At 40.4% G+C, this 18673-nt stretch overlaps 2 protein-coding genes across 2 annotated transcripts; both read left to right on the top strand.

Annotated features, from left to right (window-relative positions):
* The first annotated feature begins 7439 nt into the window (after nt 1–7439).
* On the top strand, nt 7440–11692 carry LOC119007771 (extracellular calcium-sensing receptor-like). The gene is made up of 6 exons (XM_037077663.1): nt 7440–7486; nt 7651–7948; nt 8106–8900; nt 9075–9302; nt 9462–9585; nt 10779–11692. The coding sequence occupies exons 1-6, from the start codon at nt 7455–7457 to the stop codon at nt 11690–11692; spliced, it is 2391 nt and encodes a 796-aa protein (XP_036933558.1). The 5' UTR covers nt 7440–7454.
* Nucleotides 11693–13166: 1474 nt separating this feature from the next.
* LOC119008609 (extracellular calcium-sensing receptor-like) lies at nt 13167–17427 on the top strand. The gene is made up of 6 exons (XM_037079126.1): nt 13167–13405; nt 13606–13903; nt 14036–14830; nt 14996–15223; nt 15394–15517; nt 16514–17427. The coding sequence occupies exons 1-6, from the start codon at nt 13167–13169 to the stop codon at nt 17425–17427; spliced, it is 2598 nt and encodes an 865-aa protein (XP_036935021.1).
* Nucleotides 17428–18673: the final 1246 nt, after the last annotated feature.

The following is an 18673-nucleotide window of genomic DNA, read 5'->3' as shown; positions in this document are numbered from 1 at the left end:
CCAAACTTTAGATATACTTTAGATATCTTTTACACAAGAAATTTCCCACTGGGAGGCTAAATCCCCAAACTCTTGTCTGTCTGTGCGCCTTCCTCCTCTCTCCTCAGACATCCATGTTTCATTTTAGATGGCACTCCAAAATGTATAAATACCACTGAGAGATATTTTTCACATCATAGCACATCTGGTGCTCTTGATGGTATGACATTCACACAGAGGTGGAGAGGGAGGGGTTTTGCACTGTTTCAGCTGTTGGTGGTGGCTTCTGTGAGGAGACGAGGTGCAGACTGAGAGGGGATCCTGAGATTCCATTGCTATCTAAGAATGAAGACATTATGATTAGGGGAATGATATCTTTCCATTTGTGGTGGAAAAATAGTCAAGATACCTACATACACAAACCACTGCCACTGCAATATATCGGGTAAGTCATGCCGCAAAAATCTATTTACATGATTAGTAAAATCAACATCTGACATTTGCAAAATGGATCTTAAACTGATCTAAATATAAGAATCATTGCTTGTATGTATGCATACCATCCAGTGTTGTTTTTTTATTGTGTTGATTGTTTCTATTTTGAAGACAAATTGATTGCACTTTTAACTTTTTGTTACTTTCCACATGAAGTTTCAGAAGTTTCCAGTATGCCCAGGTTATACTCTTTTCCATTGAGGAGATTAACAACAACACATGTTTACTGCCTGAAATCTCTTGATGTGATATAAGATGATGCCTGTGCCTCCACTACGAGAGGTGTAAGGGTTGCACTGGCCTTGGCTAATGGTAATGAAGTGGCATTTACACCCTCTGAGGCACCATGCATCGGTGCAGGCCATTATGGGTCACACTTTTTCCTCTCCTTGCATGGTGATATCAACAGCTATAGGACTGTTTAATATCCCACCGGTGGGTAAAATTGATAAGAATGAAATGACATTTGTGAAATTACTCATTAATTAATGATGTATACATCTCAAAGGTGTGCTGTCTACGTTTATTATAGGATATCATTTATTTTTCTTTTAGATCAGCCACTTTGCTACCGGTGCTTGTCTCAGTGATAAAACCAAGTACCCATCATTCCTCAGACCAATACCCAGTGACTACTACCAGAGCAGAACCCTGGCCCAGTAGGTCAAATACTTTGGTTGGACTTGGGTTGGAGCTATTAGATCAAATGATGATTTAGGTAATAGTGGCATGGCCACTCTCTCAGAAACTGCCCAGCAGCTGGGTATCTGTCTGGAGTACTCTTGTATACTTCTACGGAACAGATCCACCAGACAAAATACAAAACATAATTGACATTGTCAGGGCTTCCACTTCCAAGGTGATTATCACTTTCCTCTCTCCCATGGAGTTGTGTGTGTTAATGCATGAGTTCTTTTACCACAATTTGACTGGGTACCAGTGGGTAGGCACTGAGGCCTGGAGACTGCAGCTAGATGGAGCCATAGGCCTGTCCATCCCCAAAGCACATGTCAGTGGCATGAGAGAGTTCATGTTGGATGCAAAGCCTTTCAGTTCATCTGGAAATGAATTGTTTACAGAGCTCTGGGAGACGTTTTTTAGCTGCAAATTCAACATGTCAAAGTCATCATCAGAGAATGTACTAGACATGAAGATGTGACCGGAGTGCAAAACAGCTTCACTGATATGTCACTCATACCAATCTTTCACAACGTTTGTAAAGGAATGTATGCTGTGGCCCATGCACTTCATAATATTCTCAGCTGTAATAAAAAATGTAACAGCCAGGTGCAGCTAGATCCATTTATGGTGAGTTTAAGACCACATTTTTTCTATCTTTTCTTAAAAAATCAACTGAGAAACTTCAATGAGAATGGAGATCCAGCAGCAAAGTATGAAATTTTAAACTGGCAGCCAACAGAAAATGGTATTGTGGACTTTGTCACAGTCGGTCTTTATGATGTATCTTTACCTGCAGACAATTGAGTTTGCAAAATAGGCCTTTAATTTGGGCACATGGCCTACAAGAGGTAATCAGAATTGTTAATACAAGTCCACAATGACAACTCCTTTTCAGTGAGAATGCCCATACATATTTCTCGTTGTCATTTTGCTCATGCAGGTGCCTTTCTAAGTTTGCAGTTAGAAATGTGCCCCAGGAGCTCGCAAGGTTCTGAAGAATGGAAAGCCCGTCTGCTGCTATGACTGATTAAGACGTGCAGAGGGAGAAATCAGCAACACGACAGGTGTAGTATAATAAAGCAGAGCATAACAAAACATAACATTTGTCATGTTCACAAATCAAATAGGTCTTAATAAATCAAAACCCAGTATCCTCTACGGACTACGGACCTCTAGGGTCAAATGGTAGAAACAAAACTGGATGTGGAAATCCCTTGGTAACAGATCTGTGCGCACAGATATTGCCCTCTCCTGTTTTTCAGCAAATGGACCACGATGACGACATCCACCCAGTAAATTAAATTGTATTCAGATTTAGCGATGGATTTGACAGAAGCATATTGCTGCCACAGAAGGAAAAAACAAACACAATAACATGATCACGTTCTAACATGAAGTCTTTTGTTATAAAGTGACAACTAATGTAATGAGTTTATAATTCTTTATCATCACATTTGAGCACGTTTTATTACATTGTGAACAGCATGTGTGCAATAAGGAGGAATTACAAAATCAATTAATTCAATCATTGATCTGCCAGAAGCACCATTGATACAAGCAACTCAGCACAGCTACTGACAGTCCTGCATTTCTACATGGAGGTTGCCTTTGATAGTGATCAATAATCAATAAAGATGATGAAAACTATTCCATCTGACTGTATATGAGCAAAATGCTCTATTTAACTGGAGCATGAGGAGGGCATAGACAAGATGCAGTATTGACACATCAGAGGACAAATGTACTGAGCAAGTTCAGCACCTATTTTAATTATTCTTCAGATTCCATCACCTGTGTGTGATCCCCACCCTCTTAACTCTATACATTAGCTTTGCCCACAGGGGCACAGGATAGAGCATCTGCCATAATGTTGTCTTTGCCTTTAATGTGCTGAACATCTGAACAGTGCGATTGCAAGAGCAGAGACCACCACATGAGACGCTGATTCGGACACTGCGGTGAACCCAACAATTTCAAGGGATTATGGTCGGTATAAATGAACAAGGGACCACCCCTTGTACTGAGGTAAACCTCGAAATGTTGAGGCACACAAATAAGAGCCAGTGCTTCCATCTCAGTTGTTGAATAATTATGCTGGTACGAATGAAACTTTTTTGAGAAGTAACACCCAGGTCAATCAGCTCCATCCGTTTCTTGCAACAAAACTGCCCTTATCTGGCTGGCAACTACCAGGATCTTAAACAGCTTGGTGCAGCCAGGACCAGAGTAGGGCACAAAAAGGGACTTCACATTTTCAAATGCAGTTTGACATCGAGGGGGCCACACATTCTTCACCTGCCCCTTTAGCAAATCTGTCAAAAGTGGTAATAACCAGCCAAGCCCAAGAAACACATGAGCTCCCCTTGTAGATGGGACAGGGTACTGCTCTACAGCTCCAACCATAGCATCTACTGGACGGACATGGCCCTGACCTACCACCCGGCCCAGGTATGTCACCGTCGGCTTGGCAAATTCACACTTTGCCAAATGGACAGTGAGATGGACCTCAGCCAGATGGCCAAACAACACATAGATGTGCTGAACGTCCCAGAGCATCCCAGGTGTCACCAAAAATGACTACATTGTCTGGATAAACTGTACAACCTTCTAGACCCCCACAACCAAATGCATAAGGTGCTGAAAGGTTGCAGGCACATTCTGAAGTCCAAAACTCGTGACTGTATGCTCAAACAAACCAGAGGGCATTTAAAGGCCGAAACTTCCCAAGCATGAGCAGAAAGAGGCACCAATAACCTTTCAAAGGGTCGAATTTATTCACAAATTTGGCTGCACCGACCTGGTCAATGCAGTCCTCCATCCAGGGTAATGGCTACAAATCTGGTTTTGTGGCTTTGTTTAGTTCCGGTGGTATGTGCAAAATCTGGGCGATTTATCAGATTTGGCAACCAATGAAGATGGTGATGCCCAGCTAGATGATGACGGGACTGCAATATTGTTAACACATATTGTACCTCAGACTCCATTACTCAGTGTTTGTGTGGTACACAACTACAAAAATGCTGCTCTATTGGTGTGCAGGCCCTGATGTCAATGTCGTGCTCCATGAGGTATGTGCACGATGGGTTATCGTCAAACAGTGTTAGATAGCTCCTAATTAACTCTGCAGGCACAGCGCGTTGGGACAGTCATATGACTGAGAAGGCTCCCCAAATCATGCAGTGTCTCTGAGTTTCTTAGCCTACCACAAACCATAGGATTGTCAGGTGCTCTGACACCTACCTCCCTGTCCGGCCCCGAGGCAGTACACATCCTGAAGACACAGAATTTAGCAATGAGAGCAGGGCTAACATTTGAACACTTAGAGTTGGAAACAGATGTTACAGGAGCAGCACGAGAATAATAGGGCTTTAATAAATTCACGAGAGGCGGGAAGTTTTCCTCTGCTGCGGAGTGGCAATGAAATCATTTTGCTTAGAGACGTGGCGCTCCACAGCATATGGGCTTGTGAATTTTGCCTGAAATGGAGAATTCAGAACTGGAGACAGGACTGCTGTAAACAAGCAATGCAGAAAACCATTTACATAATCGATCAAATTTGTAGGTGGATCAACCTCAGCCAAATCATCCCGAAGGACTGCAAGCGGACCGCACATCGTATACCCATAAACAAGATTGTTTGGACTGAATCCAGTGGTCTCTTGCACAACCTCCCAGGCTGACAACGTCAACCTCTTTCCAATCACCCCCAAGCTCAACACAATAAGAGCGAAGCAGCGACCTTAGTGTTTGGTGAAAGCAGAGGCAGATCAGGCAAGGGGGCCACAAACTCACTCCCCCTAACTCTCACTTTCATGCGAGTCTGGAGAAGCTACAGCATGGCCCTGAACAGTCTAGCAGTAATCAGAAGAGGAGGCACATTAGCCCATACAGCACCACCAGCCAGATTATTCCCCAAAATCATCTACACACCATCCACAGGCAACGAATGGTGCACCCCCACCGCAACAGTGCAAGAAGAAGTGAGCAAGCTCACAATATTAAGCCGTGGTACATAACAAACGAAAACGTCAACACTGACCGCAAGATGAATAAGTGTTTCGCACCCATGACTTAACAACAGCCTAGTCGGAACATGCTCATCACTGTCAACTATGGACACAACAATTCTAGTAATGAAAGGACTTAAAAACGGCATCATAGCCCAGCTCCACACACCCCAGCTACAGCCCCAGGACACTGAAACAGGACAGAGCAGGAGCCCTCTCATTAAATTTCAGCACTAAACGTAAATTGGCGCCCATGTTAAAGGAATGCAGCACAGCACCAGAGAGCAAGACACCCTCCACCCCAACTCACTTTACAGCCTACCATCCCTAATCAAGTCAAATTTACATTACACCTCTGATTTCATTTTTTTCAGTTTCCTGCCAAACTTTCTCCAGCTCTGTCCTACGACCGATCTCCACTCTCAGTATATGCTTTTCCTGCTCAAACTGCAACAACGTCAGTTCTCTTTTTTGCTCAAATGTTAAGTTTGACACTGGCACAGAGCCCGGGGCACCAGCCGAACCGACCCGCAACGCAACCATTTCAGACAGGGGTTTTCCCTTCCTGAAGACACCTCTCTCAAATAAGGCAGACAAGATAACACACTTAAACTCATCCTTTTGCTTTTTGTCTGCAACTCTGAATTCATAATGATCAGCTATTTGCAATAACTGCTCCTTAGTACAGCTACTCACAAACCCCAACACGGAAGCTATAATAAATCAAAACCACTGGACCACACAGAATGCGTAGCATTAGCCACCCACAAAACACACACAAGGCAACTGGCCCCAGAAGTACTCCCCTTAACTGCTCAACCAAACTAGCTAACTAAAGTAGTAGTATTTTTAGTAGTATTGTTTGGCAAAAATAAAGAATTATTGTTTAATGGAACCAGGTCTCTAGTCTCTTAATTATTGTAGACCTATGTGCGTTCGAATGTCCATTTTAGTCTGATGTATAAGTATAATTCCACTCACACAAGTTATCATTTGTGTCCTCTGGTTAACAATTTTAATTTAAGAATTTTGAGGAGTCAAAGGATGAAGTCATCTTAGAGTGTGCTCTGGGCTCAGCTGTAGACTTTTGGGCTGTACTTGGGTACACTGGACTTCTGGCCATGTTTTGTTTTAGTCTTCCTTTCCTAGCTCGGAAACTGCCTGATAATTTCTACGTAGCCAAATTTATCACCTTTAGCATGCTGATGTTCTGTGCAGTATAGATCACCTTTCTCCCAGCATATGTCAGCTCTCCTGGGAGGTTCAGTGTTGCTGTGGAGATATTTGCTATTCTGGCTTCAAGTTTTGGACTGCTCATTTGTATTTTTATTCCAAAATGTTACATTATCTTCATGAAACCAGAGAAGAGTACAAAAACGAATATGCTGGGCAAAGAGGCAATGACAAATTTGTTTTCATTCCATCATAATTATTACCTAATCATTTGTTAACCTAAGCAGCCCCCTGAGGGTCATGGCAAGACATTTTTTAGAACACTTTTGCATTATCTCACAATAGTTTTTGCATTACCTCAATCTGGAATTTATCACGACTATCCAAGGGATTGGGGGGGTGGGGGGAAGATCCCACTGATTCTATGCCCTCTTATTAAGTGGCAAAAGTATTGTGAGGAAATGACGAGGGCAGAGGCACACCATGATTTTGTCAACTTTGAATGGGACAAGATTATGTAAATATCACATTTCAGACAAATACAGATGCACAATTGCAGATGTACATGGTACATATTTCTGTTTTACTGAATAAGCAGGGGGAGGAGATACATAGGTAACTGATCAAACACTTCATAACAGTGACGGCTCAGCAGAAATTTGCTGATTTCTCATCAAATAACTTTTGTTTTGATAGAGAGCCCCCTAGTGGCATAAATTATACATTGTACATTTAAGATATTTAAAACACCCATCCTCTGTTTGGGCACCTCCATCCTCACGCACCTTGTTCGTCCCCAGAGATCAAACATCACTGCCCTATCATTCATTTTTTTATGGCTTTACAAAATGTATAAAGATCAATGAGGGATTTTGATTTTACATAATTGCTCAGGTGATGTTCTTGAAAGGTATGACATCCACACAGAGATGGGCAAAGAGGACTTGGGCACTGTTAATGCTGTTGCTTGTGGCATCTGTTTATGTTTCTTTGACCGAGGAGCCAATGTGCAGGAGGAGAGGGGATCCTGAGAATCCTCTGCTATCTAAAGATGGAGACATTATGCTGGGAGGAATCTTTTCAATCCATGAAAAATGGAATGACAGACAGGATACGTACATGCACAAGCCATTGCCACTGCATTGCACCAGGTAAATTATACCATGAAAAAACAAAATGTCTAATAAGAACTGAGTACAGGTATTGAAAAGCAAATAGTTAGTATTTCAAATGTTTTGTTTTATTTATTGTCATTGTTCCTATTTTAATGATACACTAGTTACACCTTCAACTTTTTATAACTGTCAACATCAAGTTTGAATTTCAGAGGGTTCCAGTATGTCCAGGCTATGCTTTTTGCCATTGAGGAGATTAATAACAGCACAGACCTACTACCTGGCATCTCCCTGGGATATAAAATCTATGATGCCTGTGTCTCAATTGCCAGAGGTGTGATGGTTGCACTGGCCTTGGCTAATGGTGATGAAGTCATATCTGCACTCTCTGAGGCACCATGTACCAGAACTGCCCAAGTACAGGCCATTATGGGAGAGACCTTTTCTTCTCCTTGCATGGCCATAGCTACTGTCATTGGACCCTTCCATATCCCACTGGTGGGTAAACTTGGTAAAAGTTAAACTACATTGGTGTAAAATTGCTAATTTATAACTCATCCACACCATACCAAAAAGTTATTAGATATAAATTGTAGTTCGCTCTGTTTATTTCATTTATGCATCTATCATACGATATCATTTATTTTTCTGTCAGATCAGCCACTTAGCTACTTGTGCTTGCCTCAGTGATAAAACCAAGTACCCATCATTCCTCAGAACAATACCCAGTGACTACTACCAGAGCAGAGCCCTGGCACAGTTGGTTAAGTACTTTGGTTGGACTTGGGTTGGAGCTATTAGATCAAATGATGATTATGGCAATAATGGCATGGCCACTTTTACAGAAACTGCCCAGCAGCTGGGTATCTGTCTGGAGTACTCTGTGTCTTTCTTTAGAACAGATCCACCAGACAAAATACAAAAAATAATTGATATTATCAAGGCTTCCACCTCCAAGGTGATTGTCACTTTTCTCTCCCCCTCGGAGGTATATGTGTTAATGCATGAGTTCTTTTACCACAATTTGACTGGGTACCAGTGGGTAGGCACTGAGGCCTGGATCTTTGATTCTGAAACTGCCGCAAGGGACAGCCATCACATTCTGGATGGTGCCATTGGTCTGTCCATCCCCAAAGCACATGTCAGTGGCATGAGAGAGTTCATGTTGGATGTGAAGCCGCTCAATTCATCTAGTAATAAATTGTTTGCAGAATTTTGGGAGAAATTATTTAGCTGTAAGTTCACAAAATCTAAGTTATCAGCAGAGAATCAGAGAGAGTGTACTGGACATGAAGATGTGACTAAAGTGCAAAACAGCTTCACTGATATGTCACTCATGCCTATCTTTTACAATATTTATAAAGGAGTGTATGCTGTGGCCCATGCACTTCATAATATTCTGAGATGTAATAAAGCATGTAACAACACAGTGCAGCTCGATCCATTCACGGTGAGTTCAACACCAATGACAACATTATACCTTTTCCATTAAAAAAAAAAAGAAAAAAAAGTGATATATATTATCAGAAATACCTTGTTGCAGTCCATTAATCAAACTGTTAAGACAGTAAACCGATAAAAAAGTTAGTCAGGTAATGATCTACATTGATGCATATCTTCTTAGATTTTGCAGCACATAAAAAAGATTTGGTTCAAAACAAAGGAAGGTGATGAAGTTTACTTTAATGAGAATGGAGACCCAGCAGCAAAGTATGAAATCGTAAACTGGCAGCCACCTGAAAATGGCATTGTGGACTTTGTTGCAGTCGGTCTTTATGATGCATCTTTACCTGCAGACAAACAGCTGACGCTGCAAAATACATCCTTATTTTGGGCCCAGAACTCACCAAAGGTAAGCTTCTTGTGATCACTTATTGTTACTGAAACTGTATTTGAATTATTAATATTGATTCATTTTTAAGTTGTTGTTACTGTATCATAGTGTGTGGTTTCAATTAAAAATAACACAGCCTTGCAAAGGATTTTACACATTGTCTCTTTGTTCATGCAGGTGCCTTTGTCAGTTTGCAGTGAGAAATGTCCCCCAGGAACTCGCAAGGTCCTGCAGAAAGGAAAGCCTGTCTGCTGCTATGACTGTTTAAGATGTGCAGAAGGAGAAATCAGTAACATCACAGGTGTGGTATACTAAATCCAAGACAAAACCACATTTACAACTTTCATGCTCACATATAAACAGTAATGGATTTCCATGGATTAACCTTGATAAGCAAATCCAATGCCCCAATGTGAAAATACTATGTAACACAAATTTGATAACAGTTTGCAGACTAATGCACAACTACTATTCCTGCCAGTGACATTTCCCCTATGTGGACTTGGTTGCCTGTGAAGTTGAATAGATATCTAACTCACTGAGTATAAAATTCTAATCCAGACTCCATTTTTTTGGAATCTTAGATTATGCCACTGACATATAACTCTATGCCAGCAATTAATTGTTAACATGCTGTAACAACATAACACTGCATTATTGTTCACAAGCACAACTGCAGCGTCAGCTACTGCCAGTTGCAAACTCAGAAGCTAATAAACACTTAAAAGATGTAAGCTTCACCTGGGCACATGGGTAAATATACTGGCACTTTGGCTGTTGCAGCTGCAGAATATCTGGGCTCATTAGGCCACCCTACTGCTGCTCATCACTAATTATAGCGGACAACAGACTGTCTGTGTTGTTTCCGATATCAATCATCTGAGACTAGCCATAACACTGCTGCTCTATCACCACCAACTTGGCAGCAGCATCAATGGGCAGTGCACTTCAAAGGCCAACTAGCCGCAGACTGTCTCCCAGGTTTCACCAGTGGCTTCGCCTCAGCTAATTTGAATCACTCAGCTCAACCACTCAGCTGTGGTGTTGGTGCCTTTTGGAGAATTTCCAAGGCAAAAAGACAAATAATGAGGCTTGCTGTGCAGTGAATTGAACTAACAGACCTGGGCAGAGGGACAGATGTTGAGCCACCTACTTTGAGCTTCACACTGACTCTTTAAGAAACTATGGGTGAATTCACGGTAGCTGTGTACACTACTTTTTTACAGACCATAGTTACACTGCTTTTCTGAGTCTTTTTTTACATTTTTTTTTTTTTTTACTTTTCAAGCTGGAAGACTATGTTCAGAAGAAATGTTAATCATAGCAGATCATTTTTATATACTCATAACAGGTCTAGAGGGGAACTTTAAGAAATAAATCAATTGTACTTGATTCTAAAGTGTCTGTCATGCAGGGAAAATAAAAACAGGAACATTGAGCAACTAAGGACAAATGTACTGAGCAAGTCCAACACCTGTTATAATTGTTTTTCAGATTCCATCACCTGTGTGCGATGCCATCCCGAGTTCTGGTCAAATGAGAGAAGAGATGCCTGTGTAAAGAAGGAAGCAGAGTTTCTCTCATATGAGGAGATTATGGGAGCACTGCTCACTGCAGCTTCTCTATTTGGAACATGCATGACTGCTGTTGTGGCGTTCATTTTCTTCAGATACAGACAGACTCCTATTGTCAGGGCCAACAACTCTGAGCTGAGCTTCCTGCTGCTCTTCTCCTTGACACTGTGTTTCTTGTGTTCTCTGACCTTCATTGGCCGGCCCTCTGAGTGGTCCTGCATGCTGCGACACACAGCATTCGGCATCACCTTTGTCCTCTGTATCTCTTGTGTGATGGGGAAAACAATAGTGGTGTTAATGGCCTTCAGGGCCACACTCCCAGGTAGTGATGTGATGAAATGGTTTGGGCCTGCACAGCAGAAACTCAGTGTTCTGGGTTTCACTCTTATACAAGTTATCATATGTATCCTCTGGTTAACAATTTCTCCTCCTTTTCCCTTTAAGAACTTTAAAATATTCAAGGATAAAATCATCTTAGAGTGTGCTCTGGGCTCAGCTGTAGGCTTTTGGGCTGTACTTGGGTACATTGGACTTCTGGCTGTGTTGTGTTTTAGTCTTGCTTTTCTGGCTCGGAAACTGCCTGATAATTTCAATGAAGCCAAATTTATCACCTTTAGCATGCTGATATTCTGTGCGGTATGGATCACTTTTATCCCAGCATATGTCAGCTCTCCTGGGAAGTTCAGTGTAGCTGTGGAGATATTTGCTATTCTGGCTTCAAGTTTTGGACTGCTCATTTGTATTTTTATCCCCAAATGTTATATTATCTTACTGAAACCAGAGAAGAATACAAAAAAGAATATGATGGGGAAGGGAGCACCTAAGTCATTGTGAAAACTTCAAATGATGTTTTGGCATTGGCATTCTAGTGCCAACATTTGTTTACATACTAATTTGTAAACCAGTGTAGAGTTAACACTTACCTTCATTTTCTTAAAGAACTGCATTGTACTTCCATGTGTCTCCACTGTATATCATGCCATTCATGACATAGCATATTGAGATAACAGTCACCTCACCCAAATATATGAAGCACACATCGATGTACTGCCCTATTTCCCAATTGCTTTGAAAACTGTTAAAACTGTGATTAAAGACAAACATTTTCACACAGTAACTTTGGTTTGACTTGTTTGGTTTCCTTTTATTTCCTAAAGCTTGAGTTAAACAGTCACAACTTTGTACCTTTTGAATGTGTATATGACCTGGGATGAGCTGTACAGCTAACTGGCCCGGAGTGACAAGCAGGGCTATACCAATGTTCAGGCTGGTCATCTTGGCTCTGCTGATGGGGAAAGGAGACTCTGTACAAACTTCAAGGCTGAGCACAGTCATCTGAACTGACCAAAGATGGGGACTTTTACATTTTTAATAAAAAAAGGTAATTCCTGCTTACATTTTTTTTAACCTCTGCATTTATTTATATATATGTTTTGGTCAAAATGACCTTTTTCAAGACTGAAACTTTACAATGTTGCATGTCAGACAGTTTGATCAGGATATTGTGATGGTTGTACTTACAAAAAGTGTTGTTGGTTGAGGGGAAGAATAGGGGTCCATCTCATTGACAAGGGTCTTTGGGCTCACATCGGTTAAATGCACTCAAGGGGATCCTTGTCAAAAATTGACATGGTGTAATTCCAAATTTTCGTTCACCAATGCATGTCATGCATAGGGATGCTAAGGAGGCTGTGTATGAAATAATATCCTAAAACATGGTAGTCTGTGTAAGCATTTGAAATCACCACTAATTCCTGTGTAGTTGAAGAGTAAACACTGGCAATTTATTTTTCCGCTGACAAGATCAAGTAGGACACCAAAAAAATCGGACGTTTTTTATTGATATATTCATCAGAACATGATGTGAAAGACCCCTATGTTAGAGGCATCCATCCTATGGGCAGTGAAGATGCCCCATGTGAATGTCCTCCCAGATGTAATTCATCTTTCAATCAAAAGAATTGGAGATCTGCATTTCATGCTGGCTTTGTTGAAAAGCAAATGTTACTTGGATGACGATATTGCAGCTGGTTAGCTTAGCTGTTCTTTAGATTTATTTATTCAAATTTAAAGCCACTTAAATTAGTAGTGAAATAACTATTGAACCGAACTTTAGATATATTTTAGGTAATGTTTAGGCAAGAAATTTCACTCTGGGAGGCTAAATCCCCAAAGTCTAGTCTGTCTGTGTGCCTTCCTCTTTTCTCCCCTAAGACATCCCTGTTTCATTTTTGATGGCACTCCAAAATGTATAAATACCAGTGAGAGATTTTGTTCACATCATAGCCCATCTGTTACTCTTGACAGTATGACATTTACACAGAGGTGGAGAGGGAGGGGCTTGGCAGTGTTTAAGCTGTTATTGGTGGCCTCCGTTTCTGTTATTTCAATTGAGGAGACGATCTGTAGACTGAGAGGGGATCCTGAGATTCCATTGCTATCTAAGAATGAAGACATTATGATTGGGGGAATCATATCTTTCCATTTACAGTGGAAAAATAGACAAGATACTTACATGTACAAACCATTGCCCCTGCAATGCATCAGGTAAGTCATAGCACAAAAATCTATTTACATGAATAGTAAACTTTACATTTGAAAAAATGTTCTTAAAGTGAGATCTTAATATAAGAATCATTGCTTGTATTTATGCATACCATCCACTGTTTGTTTTTTATGTATTCATTGTTTCTGTTCCAAAGCCAGATTGATTGCATTTTCGACTTTTTGTTACTTTCCACATTAAGTTTGAATTTCAGAGGTTTCCAGTATGCCCAGGTTATACTCTTTGCCATTGATGAGATTAACAACAGCACAGATTTACTGCCTGGAATCTCTTTGGGATATAAGATCTATGATGCCTGTGCCTCCATTGCGAAAGGTGTAAGGGTTGCATTGGCCTTGGCTAATGGTAATGATGTGGCATTCATACCCTCTGAGGCACCATGTACCAGACCTGCCCAGGTGCAGGCCATTATGGGAGAGACTTTTTCCTCTCCTTGCATGGCCATATCTACAGCTATCGGACCATTTAATATCCCACTGGTGGGTAAGATTGATAAAAATGAAATGACATTTGTGAAAATTTGTTTGAAATTATTCAGTAAATAATGATGTAGTCATCACAAATATGTGCTGTCTATGTTTATCGTAGGATATCATTTCTTCTTCTTTTAGATCAGCCACTTTGCTACCTGTGCTTGTCTCAGTGAAAAAAGCAAGTACCCATCATTTCTTAGAACAATACCCAGTGACTACTACCAGAGCAGAGCCCTGGCCCAGTTGGTCAAGTACTTTGGTTGGACTTGGATTGGAGCTATTAGAACAAATGATGATTATGGTAATCATGGCATGGCCACATTCACAGAAACTGCCCAGCAGCTGGGTATCTGTCTGGAGTACTCTGTGGCCTTCTACAGAACAGATCCGCCAGACAAAATACAAAAGATAATTGACATTATCAAAGCTTCCACTTCCAAGGTGATTATCACTTTCCTCTCCCCCACGGAGTTGTATGTGTTAATGCATGAGTTCTTTTACCACAATTTGACTGGGTACCAGTGGGTAGGCACTGAGGCCTGGATCTTTGATTCTGAAACTGCCGCAAGGGACAGCCATCACATTCTGGATGGTGCCATTGGTCTGTCCATCCCCAAAGCGCATATCAGTGGCATGAGAGAGTTCATGTTGGATGTGAAGCCGCTCAATTCATCTAGTAATGAATTGTTTACAGAGTTTTGGGAGACATTGTTTAGCTGTAAGTTCACGAAGTCAAAGTCATTAGCAGAGAATCAAACGGAATGTACTGGACATGAAGATGTGACTGAAGTTCAAAACAGCTTCACTGATATGTCACTCATGCCGATCTTCTACAATGTTTATAAAGGAGTGTATGCTGTGGCCCATGCACTTCATAATATTCTGAGTTGTAATAAAACATGTAACAACCAGGTGCAGCTAGATCCATTTACGGTGAGTTGAAGTTCAAAGACTTAATGACACTAAATTAACTTAAACGATTAAATGGTTTATATTGTAATAAGAACATTTGTTGCAGTCTATTTATCAACCTATTGAGACAGTGGACCTACAAAAAATGTGTCAAATAATGATCTGCATTGGTGCATATCCTCTTAGATTTTACAGCACATAAGAAAGATTCGGTTCACAACAAAGGAAGGCGATGAGGTTTACTTTGATGAGAATGGAGATCCAGCAGCAAAGTATGAAATTGTAAACTGGCAGCCAGCAAAAAATGGCATTGTGGATTTTGTTGCAGTTGGTCGTTATGATGCATCTTTACCTGCAGACAAACAGCTGAAACTGCATAATAAATCTTTATTTTGGGCCATGAACTCACAAGAGGCAAGTTACAATGTGTTCGATAATTTTTATTGAAATTTGAATTGAATCATTTTTTTATATTGCATTTAATGTTTGTTCTGTATTAATAGTAATATAATTTCTTATAGACAACACCTTGTCAGAGTGAAAGCCTATACATTATATTTTACATTGCCATTTTGTCCATGCAGGTGCCTTTGTCAGTTTGCAGTGAGAAATGTCCTCCAGGAACTCGCAAGGTCCTGCAGAAAGGAAAACCTGTCTGCTGCTATGACTGTTTGAGATGTGCAGAGGGAGAAATAAGCAACATTACAGGTGTTGTAATATTTAATTCAAGGGCAACAGCATGTAAAAATTGTCATTAGAAATCACACTAAATGTCTGAGCACACTAATGAAATACAGAAACATGAGTTGGAAATATTTATGTACATTAGTGCAAAGTCTTAGAAATGCATGTCAAGGTTAATGCTCCAATGTGTCTGACATTGTGTAGGTACAGAGGTGTTTTCACATGCTGGAGGGGGATGTCTGTGGACTCCTCTGGAATCTGAGATTCCAGTACACCCCAGGCAGGCTAGATTTGGCACATCACAAATTTAGAAAGGAGGGAAAAGAAAAGGCACTCAAGGGTAACAGCAATAACTGTGGTTTCTGGTGAGAGCTAACTTTAGTTAGAGACAAAACAAACACACAAGACAAACATCTTCTGTGAATGTGTAGTTTAATGCACATATAATAGATAAAATATAATTCTTGACATACATATGTGTATCCAGCTAAGGGACTAAGATTAACTTCCAAATTTCCAGAACCCAGTGAATAACAGGCTCAATAGGTTACACACTGATGGAAAGCCCTGAAGTCAAGACAGTACAATTGTCTACAGATTAAATAAGAACACTGAGTGTTACATTAATGTTTGTGAGAAGTACTGTTCTGTACAGGTTCTGTGGCACTCATTTTTTTATGCAGTGAAAAATAATGGAGGACGAGTGATTTTTTTTTTATAATTTCAGTTTCTCGTCAAACATGATGGTCTCTTATCAGATTAATTACTGTAATCATTCAACAACAACTATTCCACGACCATGAACTGGTAAAAGTTCTGGATATTGGACTACTTGGCATGAAATGATGAATTTAGAATTTATAAAGAATATCAAACTAACCAAACATAATAAAAATAAAATGCCTATTTATACTGAACTGTATCTTGTACTTGCAAGCGCAGAGACTAGGAAATGTTGAGACAATAAAAGACAAATGTACTATGCAAGTCCAACACCTGTTTTGATTAATTTGATTTCAGATTCCATCACCTGTGTGCGATGCCATCCTGAGTTCTGGTCAAATGAGAAAAGAGATGCCTGTGTAAAGAAGGAGGCAGAGTTTCTCTCATATGAGGAGATTATGGGAGCACTGCTCACTGCAGCTTCTCTCTTTGGAACATGCATGACTGCTGTTGTGGCGTTCATTTTCTTCAGATACAGACAGACTCCTGTTGTCAGAGCCAACAACTCTGAGCTGAGCTTCCTGCTGCTCTTCTCTTTGACTCTGTGTTTCCTGTGTTCTCTGACCTTCATCGGCCGGCCCTCTGAGTGGTCCTGCATGCTGCGACACACAGCATTCGGCATCACCTTTGTCCTCTGTATCTCTTGTGTTCTGGGGAAAACAATAGTGGTGTTAATGGCCTTCAGGGCCACACTCCCAGGTAGTGATATGATGAAATGGTTTGGGCCTGCACAGCAGAAACTCAGTGTTCTGGGTTTCACTCTTATACAAGTTATCATATGTATCCTCTGGTTATCAATTTCTCCTCCTTTTCCATTTCAGAATTTTAAGAAGTTTAAGAACAAAATCATCTTAGAGTGTGCTCTGGGCTCAGCTGTAGGGTTTTGGGCTGTACTTGGTTATATAGGACTTCTCGCTGTGTTGTGTTTTAGTCTTGCTTTTCTGGCTCGGAAACTGCCTGATAATTTCAATGAAGCCAAACTGATCACATTTAGCATACTGATATTCTGTGCAGTATGGATCACTTTTATCCCAGCATATGTCAGCTCGCCTGGGAAGTTCAGTGTAGCTGTGGAGATATTTGCTATTCTGGCTTCAAGTTTTGGACTGCTCATTTGTATTTTTATTCCAAAATGTTATATTATCTTACTGAAACCAGAGAAGAATACAAAAAAGCACATGATGGGGAAGGGGGCACCAAAATCATTGTGACTGTGATTTTTTTTTTTTTTACATACTAATTTGTAAATGAAAGTGTAGGGTAAACGCCATCTTAATTTTCTTAAAGAACTGCATTGCACTTTCACATGTTTTTCCACGGTATATCATGCCAGTCGAGACATAGCACATTGAGATAACAGCATGTAATACACAATCACCTACATTTACCTATATGATGAAGCACCTATCGATGTACTGCCCTAGTATCTATTTCCTTTGAAAACAGTTAAGATTATGATCAAAGAATAACGTGTTCACAGAATAACTTTGGTATGACATGTTTAGTTCCCTATTATTTCCTAAAGAGTTTAACAATCACAACTTTTTACTTGTTGAATGTGTATAGAGCCCTGCCATGAGATCTAGAGCTGACTGACCAAAACTGAATACCAGAGCAGAACATGAAATTGTTCAGGCTGACCATCATAGTTTTGCTGATAAGGAAAGGAGACTCTGTGCAAAACACATGACCTGACCCAAAAATGGCAACTTTTTCATTTTAATAAGACATCGTAATTCCTGCAGGTTTTTTGTCTACAATATCTGCATTAATTAAAATGATTCAGTCACAATGACCTTTCCCATACTTCTTTATGTTGCATGCCAGTTTGATCAGGCTGTTGTTTAGGTAATGCTTACAAATAGTACCATTAAAATCCCACGAGTGCTGAAACATTTCATTTGGTTATATCTCAGTACACACAATGGTGAGAATGTAACGAAACTGACAAAAAAATATAGTCTGTCCACAAACAGTACTTGAAACTGGTTCTGTGGTTGTTTCCACTAAGATATGGTTATCCTGGAAGACATGATGATACTCACACAAAAGGCTAAAAACACCACCCAAGCATTCACGGCTGCCAAATAAAGATACAGTTGAGATAGTTAAATGGTCCCCAACACACTTGTTTGAGGGGAAAAAGGGAAGTCATGGAAGTGTAATGCATATACTTGGAAAGAACACTGAGGCCTGGGATGATGTCATTGACACAATTTCTGGGGCTCAAGTTAGTCAAATGCATAAGGGGATCCCCCTCAAAAGTGGGCAATAGTTTTAATTCTACAATTCAAGTCACAAATGAATGTCATGCATAGGGATGCTTGGCACGATGGAATGCAAAAGAGGCCTTGCATTGGATAATTTCTTCAAACATAGCTTCCATAAGCACTGGCGATCATTACTAATTTCTGTGTAGTAGTAGAGTAAACACTGGCAAATTATTATTCCTCAAAC

The sequence above is a fragment of the Acanthopagrus latus genome, chromosome 2, assembly GCF_904848185.1.
Source record: "Acanthopagrus latus isolate v.2019 chromosome 2, fAcaLat1.1, whole genome shotgun sequence".
In the NCBI taxonomy this organism is placed as follows: Eukaryota; Metazoa; Chordata; class Actinopteri; order Spariformes; family Sparidae; genus Acanthopagrus; species Acanthopagrus latus.
Note: the sequence above shows the minus strand (reverse complement) of the source record. Positions and strands in the feature narration are given on the sequence as shown.